The sequence below is a fragment of the Lissotriton vulgaris genome, chromosome 5, assembly GCF_964263255.1.
Source record: "Lissotriton vulgaris chromosome 5, aLisVul1.2, whole genome shotgun sequence".
In the NCBI taxonomy this organism is placed as follows: Eukaryota; Metazoa; Chordata; class Amphibia; order Caudata; family Salamandridae; genus Lissotriton; species Lissotriton vulgaris.
Genome location: NC_141693.1, coordinates 1,557,160,208 through 1,557,168,456, shown reverse-complemented (window position 1 = coordinate 1,557,168,456; position 8,249 = coordinate 1,557,160,208). Strand labels below are relative to the sequence as shown.

The 8,249-nt window shown below is 57.7% G+C and overlaps 1 protein-coding gene across 1 annotated transcript; it reads left to right on the top strand.

Annotated features, from left to right (window-relative positions):
- The first annotated feature begins 6,860 nt into the window (after positions 1 to 6,860).
- On the top strand, positions 6,861 to 7,807 carry LOC147715143 (uncharacterized). The gene is made up of 2 exons (XM_086919768.1): positions 6,861 to 6,882; positions 7,194 to 7,807. The coding sequence occupies exons 1-2, from the start codon at positions 6,861 to 6,863 to the stop codon at positions 7,805 to 7,807; spliced, it is 636 nt and encodes a 211-aa protein (XP_086775894.1).
- The last annotated feature ends 442 nt before the right edge of the window (positions 7,808 to 8,249 follow it).

The following is an 8,249-nucleotide window of genomic DNA, read 5'->3' as shown; positions in this document are numbered from 1 at the left end:
GCCCCCCCAACTAGCAGTGTGCCTGTCGCCCCGTATTAACTAACCTACAAAAAGCCCCCAGAGGAGAGAGGAGACATCCTATCACCCCCGTTACCCTCCAAAGTTGAGAAAACAGGAGAAATAGAAAAAGAAAACAAAAGTCAGTGAATGATGGCATCTGCAGAGCCCTCCGCAGAAAGAAGACCAACGTGGTAAAGTTTATTCCTGGGAACCTGGACCGCCCGACGCCTCTTCCGACAGATCCTCAGGAGTAGTCCGACGCTGAGGCAAAGTGTCCAGCCAGTCTCCAGCAGCATCCGGCAAGTCAAAAAACAGCGTCCGGGCGCCATGTTCTATTCGAAGTTTCGCTGGATAGAGCATGGAGTATTTCAGCCCCATCTCTCTCAGTCTCCGTTTGACTCCCATGAAACTTTGCCGGCGCTTCTGTACAGCCTGAGTGAAGTCGGGGAAGAAATTCACGTCAGCATTCTGAAATCTTAACGGACCGCCACTTCTCGACGCTTGTAGGATCGAGTCTCGGTCTCTGTAGTTAAACAGTCTGGCAATGATAGGGCGCGGGGACGCACCCGACTTCGGTTGGCCACCAGGCAGTCTATGAGCTCTCTACACCGAGAAGAACTTACTCAAGCCTCCGGGCGCCAAGAGCTTCACCACCAGTTCCTCCACAAACAAATTGGCAGCGTCCTCCTCTGCACCCTCCGGTACACCTGTAATGCGGACATTCTGGTGCCGTGCCCGTCCCTCAAAATCATCAAGCCGGCGGGCAAGCATCAAATTAGCGCCCTTCAAGTCCCGAACCTCGGTCTGCACATCAGACATATCAGTAGTCAGACTCGACGTCTTGATGTCGAGTGACTTGACCCTGTCATTCGTCTTCCCGAGGTCGGCCCTGATGAGGTTGAGCTCGATCGTGAGGGTATCAACCTTGTGGGACATCACTTCATGCTGTTTGTGCATTTCGGCCTTCATGCCCGCAATGGCTCCCATCACGTCCCGGAGGGTGGGTTCAGTATCTTCCGGGGACACGTCCCGATGCGGGTCTTTGGTACGGCCCGATGCACCTGGCGAACCTTTGGAGAGAGAAAATCGTTCAGGGATGGTGGGCTGCGAGAGGGAGGGTTTCCTGCTGACCCTCGGAGGCTTCCCTTTGTCTGGGTCTCCTCTGCCCGCCATGATGGGCGACGGGGATCGTACGATCCGAGAAGGGGTCAGGCCAACAACACCACCCCCACACGGTCGAAGTCACCAAACATCTCCACCGTCCCCAGGGGACGTCGAGCCTCCAGTAGGAGCAGTATGGTCGCCGGGCCTTAGCAGAACAGTTCGTCTCCACTCGAAATGCCACCGCACAGGAGCTCCGCCGCCGTCCCAACAATGCCAGGCCGTTATGGCGTCGTCGTCACCAGGCTTCCCGACGGTGCAACTCGGCACAGGAAGCTCGGATCTTCAATCTGAGAACGGGCGCCGCATCAGCATCAGCACCGCAACTGATTCCCACCGCCGTGGGACAGGATAGCTAACAGGATCAATACGGAGGATCGGAGGGTCTTCGGAGCTCCGAGCTTACGCGGCCATCTTGGTTGCCCGCGAAGCTCCTCCTCCTTGAATCTGATTATTGATGTACAATCTGAACAATGTAAAACAATCTAAACGTTAAATGAACAAAGGAAATCACGTCACCATTTTTCAATACGAAATCAGTGCTAAGTAAAAGAAGCAGCTGAACTGCAAAGGCGCTTACGGGCTCCTTTGTGGGAAGGGTCCGGCCCCTAAAAGAACCAGACAAAGTACAAGAGGCGTCAGAGGCACAGCCCTAGTCCAGGTTCCCTGCTTCTACGTTCTCCTGGGGAGACAGAGATTCATGAATGAATCTCAAAATCTTACTATTCTGTTGATGACGTGGCGGCTGCCGGGCCCCGGGGGAAGCACAGTCGCAGACTAGTCTTCTCCCGGGGTCGTTCGCGCACGATAGGCCAGGTAGGGGAAGGGGAGGAGTTAGGGGGTGGGTATTTAGGCGCAGGGGAGGAAGGGAACTTCCTCTTCCTGCGCCTGGCACCATCGGGAGGGAGCAAAAAAGGGAGGTTAGTTTAGCATTAGTTTTTTCAGCAGTTTAGTGTAGTCCGAGGGTTCCTAGTTCTTTTGATTAGCGGCGGGGGCTTTTTGCACTACAGCTGTTTCTTTGCTAACGCCGAAAGCGTGACATTTGGCACGATGTCAGGCGTGTCTGCCAAGGAGGTCCGTGAGGCCTTGTTGCTGCTTGCGCGGGCCGGGCGGGAGGATCTCATCCAGCCAGGTGTCTTAGGGCAGGCGTGGGTGGGGGCCAACAGGGGCACTCGCGCTGCTTCTGCAGGAGTGAAGGCTGCGGTCGTGGCCTGTTTGGACGACGAGCCCGACGCGCAGGGACTTGGCAGCGATCGGAGGGGGGGGGCGGAGCGCACAGAGACCCGGCGAGGGGCGGGAAGCGCAAGAGCCTGCCCCCCGGGCCTTCCCTCCGATCGCGTTTCTACCTGGGGCCACGGGGGCTGCTGTGAGGGCCGTGCCTGCCACGCCTCAGCTCCTGGGGCAGAGCCGGTGCTGTGCAGGGGGAGGGGCCGGGGGACAGCCTTGTTGGGCCCTCATTGTCTTTGGAGGGGGCCCCTGGTGGGACTGTGGATATCGAGTTGGGCGGGCAGCCTTCCCCCACCACCCTTGGATCGGGCGGGTCTGGGGACACTGTGAGGGTGGACGAGGGGCAGAATGAGGAGGCCCCCATCGACCTGTCCACTAGCTCCAGGGCAGGCACCCCTGCCCCGGCGAGGCAGGCGGTGGTGGGGGACCTGGGGGGCCGGGGTGAGCCATCCGCCCTGGTTCCCGTGGGAGGGGGGCCTGGTTGGGTCCCGGGGTTGCCTCAGGTGGGTTTCTTCCCCCCGGGGGCTGAATTCTACGGCTACTGCCCGCCCCCGCCCCCCCCAGATTTGGGGCGCCACTTCCTCTGAGGACAGGGCCAGGGGTGAGAGGATCTTGGCTCAGATACAGGAGGTTCGGTGGGCCGAACAGACCAAGGCCAGAGTGGGTGCTGTGTGGGGCCATGAGGTTGAGGGCCCTCCCACCCCGACCTCTGAGGAGGAAAGGGAAGCGGAGCTGGAGGAAGAGCTAAGGAGAGTCAGGGCCAGGAAGTCGGGGCAGGACCACCCCTCCCAGGGGGGCATGGCAGGAGTAGGGACGGCCAGGACGGCTTTGAGGCCCGATGGTGCTGGGGCCCGCTCAGGTTGGAGCGACCTGAGGGGTGGGAGGGGATCCAAGCCGGCGGCTGTCGGCAGAGCCCGGGGGTGCCTGGCAGGGCGCAAGACGGCTCCAAGACGCAGGACAGAAGCAGTAGGGCAGTCCGCGGCAGCTGTCCCTCCACTGAGGGCTTGGGCTCCGGCGGCATGTGTGGAGACTGGCGTGCGTGTGCGGGGTGGTGTACAGAAAGGTGTGAAGAGGGCTGTGAAGGAGGTGGACAATGTGCGTGTGGATCTGGAACCGGTGATTGAGTTGGATTATGGTGCGGAGAGTGATGAGCTGGAAGACGGGGAGGTGCGGGATGACTTGGAAGGCTTAGGGGGCGCAGCGGACAACGGCGACCTTGGTGTTTTGCAGGCCCCGGCGTCGACGAAGACCAAGGCCGAGACGGCGGCGGTCCAGGTGACAGCGTCAAGAGGACGGCCCCGGGAGCTGAGCTCGGCACTCACAGGTGAGGGAGCCTGGTGGTCGGCCTGGGAGGATGTTCCCCGGGGAGGGAGGGGCGGAAGAGGACTTGTAGGTCGGTAGGAGTGGGTGATGGTTCGGTGCGGGAGGCGGAGAAGCCATCGGGCGGTCCACCCGAGGATGGTAAGAAGGTGGACGGTAAGTCAGTGACTTTGGGGGTGCAGACGGACAAAGGGGAGGGTAAGGAGGAGAAGGGAGTGAAGGTGCCTAAGAAGCTGCCATATATGGGGCTGGCTATGCCGTTGGGCTCGCATCTCTCGGAGAAACTCAAGGAACGGATCTGGAAGCATGAGTTTGTGGATGTCTTTAAATTGCTACATAGGGAGGTGCAGGCAAAGGAGGGGTCCAAAGAGGAGGAGTGGGAGCTGACACGGCGCCCTCGGGTGCCGGTGACGATGGAGAATTGGACGTCAGCATTCTTGATTTATGCCAGTGTTTACTGCCAGAAGTATTTGGACAGGGCGATTGCGCTTTTCAAATACATGGACATCATTCGCAAGACCAAGATGCAGTTCGGGGGTTTTGCTTGGCTGATCTATGATGAGGAGTTTAGAGCCAGGGTCAGTGCAAATCCCGAAAAGAGTTGGGGGGAGGTGGATCAGGAACTCTGGGTTCAGTGGATGGCGTCTTCGCACTCCACTGCGTCCACACACACGGCCAGTGGCCTACCGGTTGGTTATCGGTCTTTTCCGCCGTGTCCCGCCCAAAGTGGGGCGGGTGGAGGAACAGTGCCCAACACCATTGTCTCGGGGCAGCAGTCCAAGCCTGGGGGTTATTCCACTGGGGCCTGTTGGAGCTACAATAAGGGGTATTGTTCCCGGTATCCCTGTAAGTTCAAGCACGAATGTTCGAAATGCGGCGGGAAACATGCCCTTACTCAGTGCCTCACGCTCACCACACCCTCGGAGCAATGGAGGAACGCCAGAGGGCGGGGCAACCCTGGACCAACGGGCGCCTACACCGGTTAGGGTGGAGGCAATGGCCCCGTGGCTCTCGTGCTACCCGGATCAGGAGGCGGCGGCGCAGCTTTTCTGGGGTTTCACTGAGGGTTTTAGAGTGGGCTACGAAGGTCCCAGGGAGCGCCGGTGGGCCGACAATTTCAGATCGGCCAAAGAGCTGCCGAGTGTAGTGTCTGCAAAGTTGAAGAAGGCGGTGGAAGAAGGCAGGGTGGCTGGCCCGTTTACTGACTGGCCTTTGAGGGATCTGATCATCTCCCCATTGGGGGTGGTGCCGAAGAAGAAAGAGGGGGAGTTCAGGATGATACACCATCTGTCATGGCCGGAGGGCCAGTCAGTGAACGACTTTACTGCGGAGGAAGATTCTAGAGTGCTCTATGCGTCGGTGGATGATGCGATCCGTCTGGTGAGGGTATGTGGGACGGGAGCGGAATTGGCGAAATATGACATCAAGTCTGCTTTCCGTTTACTGCCTATTCACCCGGCGGATTTTGCGCTCTTAGGCATGCAGTTTGGGGGGGCCATCTAAGTGGACAAGGTTTTGCCCATGGGGTGCGCCATCTCCTGCGATCTTTTCGAGCTATTCAGCACTTTTCTGCAGTGGGTCATGGTGCGAGTTAGTGGCTGCCGTGAGGTCACTCACTACTTGGATGATTTCCTCTTCCTGGGGAGGTCGGATACCGGGGATTGCGGCAGGGCCCTGTCGCGATTCCAGGAGATGGCTTTTCAGTTTGGGGTGCCTCTGGCGCCTGAGAAGACGGCTGGGCCCAGCTGTTGCCTCACCTTCCTGGGGATCGAACTGGACTCTGTGCAGTGGCTGGCGCACCTCCCTGGGGCCAAAGTGGCGGAGATCCTGGCATGTCTGGACTGGGCGGTGGGGGAGAAGCGGATTCCTTTGCGGGCAGTGCAAAAACTTCTGGGTTTCCTTAACTTTGCGTGTAGGGTAGTGCGGGCAGGGCGGACGTTCTGCAGGCGGCTCGGCATGGCCATGTCGGGGGCAGTGCTTCCACATCACAGAGTCAGGATTTCTATGGGAGTGAGGGCGGACTTGACATGGATTACTTTCTTGCAAGACTCCAACGGTGTGTCTCTGGACTTTGACGAGGAGAGGGCGGTCGGCAATGCCAAATTTACTCTGACGCGGCTGGGTCAGCGGGGTTTGGTGTTTTCTGGGACGGCAGGTGGCGTGCGGAGAGCTGGCCGGCCTCCTGGATTAAACAAGGGAGGAGCATTGCTTTTTGGAATTCTTCCCTTTGCTGGTGGCGCTGGAGGTGTGGGGGGAGGAATTTCGTAACAGGTCGGTGCTCTTCCATGCGGACAATATGACGGTGGTGGAGCTGGTGAACCATCAGAGGGCAAGGGACCTGAGAGTGTTGCGGCTGTTGCGGAGATTCATGTTGGCTTGTCTACGGTTGAATCTGGTGTTTCGGGCTAAGCATGTCCCTGGAGCGAATAATGAGATTGCGAATGCTTTGTCTCGTTCGCAGTGGCAGCGGTTTCGACACCTGGCACCGGGAGCGGATACATGCAAGACCGAGCTGCCGGCCTTGGGGGAGTGAGGATGATTGGACTGGTGGAAGGTTCACTGGCAGAGACCACAAGGAGGACATATCGTTTGGCATGGTCTGAATTTAGTGCTTTCATGGGCTGGACGTTGAATGGCGCCGTGGGTGTGGAGTCGGCAGTGGAACAAGGGCTGAGAGGCTATGTGTTGGATTGTATGGATCGGGGTTTGACTGCGGCTACAATTTCTGGTAAATTGGCAGGGATATCGTTCTACTGTGTTCTGTTTCTGGGTTTGACCCAACCAAGGATGTGATCTTGAGCAGGATGTTGCGGGGTTGGGGCAGGGAGCAGGGGAGTGGGGGGGGGGGGGCAGGCTGAGGGAAGCTGTAACTTTTGAGTTGTTGGTCCGGCTGGTTGGGGTGTTGCCGGAATGTTGTTACGACCTGGTTGACGTTGGCCTTTTCCGCTTGTGTATGGTGTGGATGTTTTTAGGGGCATTTAGGGTGTCTGAGCTGTTGGGTACGAGGAGAAGGGCTGGCAGGCTGTTTGAGGAGATTCGGGTGGATGGGGGCGCTTGGGTATTTGGCTGCGGTGCTCCAAGACTGATCAGTTGGGCAGGGGCAAATGGGTATGGCTGAATGAGACAGGAGGGGCGGTTTGCCCTGTGTTGGAATGGCGTACTTTCCTGGGGACGGTGAGTGTGGTGTGTGGGGAGATTTTTTGTCATGCGTCTGGCGCGAGAATGACGGCGGGCCAGTTGTTGGCTGTGTTGCGCAAGGCTTTGCGACGGTTGGGCATGGATGCGTCTGGTTTCGGGACCCACTCTTTCCGAATTGGGGCTGCGACGGCGGCGGCCAGGTTGGGTTGGTCCTGGGCTAGGATTAGGAGACTTGGGCGATGGAAGTCACGCTGTTGCGAGAGGTATGTGAGGAAGTAGGGTGGTCCCAGGCAGGATGTTGGTTGATTCATGTTGTTGTTCTTGTTCTAACATCTTTTTCTTCGTAGGTTGCGTGGGTGGACCGGGCGGTAAGATGGTGACATGGATTGTTGGGCACTCCTTCGTGCATTGGGCATCCAAATATGCGGAGCAGCAGGTTTTCGGCCGTAACCTGGGACTGAAAGGACACTTGCACGAGGTACAATGGTGGGGCAAAAGTGGCATGCGATGGGGGGCACTACTGCCCTGGCTCGCGAAGATGATCCCACAGAGGGGATGTCCTGATTTGTTGATCATACATCTGGGGGAAAATGACCTGGTGCAGCTGTCCGGATTGGCACTTTTACAACTTATGCAACGGGACCTGGATGTGTTGAAAGCGAGGCTTGCAGGGACCTGCATTGCCTGGACAGAGTTGTTCCCCAGGAAAGCGTGGAGAGGGGCTATGAAGCATGGGGCAATCGAAAAGGCACGAAGGAAGCTCAATAGGGCAATGAGACTTTACTGTGGCGACAAAGACATTAAAGTTATTGCACATGGCGGGATCCGACTGGAGGAACCTTTAGTTTTCAGGGACGACGGGGTGCACTTGTCCCAGCTGGGCAATGCGTATTACATGATGGAGATGAGAGATGTGGTGAGCAAGTTGTGGAATGAGGCTATCTGGTGTCGCAGGGAGTGACTGCTGGCGTGTGTGGAGCGGACTGGCGGACCTGGAGCGGGGGTGGGGCAGTGAACCGCCCTACAGGGGCGGGACTTGAAGGGACAGGGGGGTCAAGAGCGGGCACACCCATCCCTTGGGGGGGAGTTCGTAGGGCGGATAGAAGCATGAATGGCAGGACGCAAGGAGTGGGCTGGATGACAAGTGATTGAGGGGCAGGAATAAAGCATGGTATGGAGCTTCTAGGGCTTTGTGATGAAGTGGAACGAGTGAAACGAATGAGAGGGGAGTGTGAGTGGGGGTTTGTTGTTATTATTCTGTTTATGTTACTGTTATGTACAGATTACGCAGTTCTGGTCTAATAAAATGGACTTTTACGCTGACACTGCGTCCTACTCGTTCACTAAGCTGTTCTTTTCCATTACACTGTTATTAGAAGGAGGTATAGGTTGTTGATAATTGG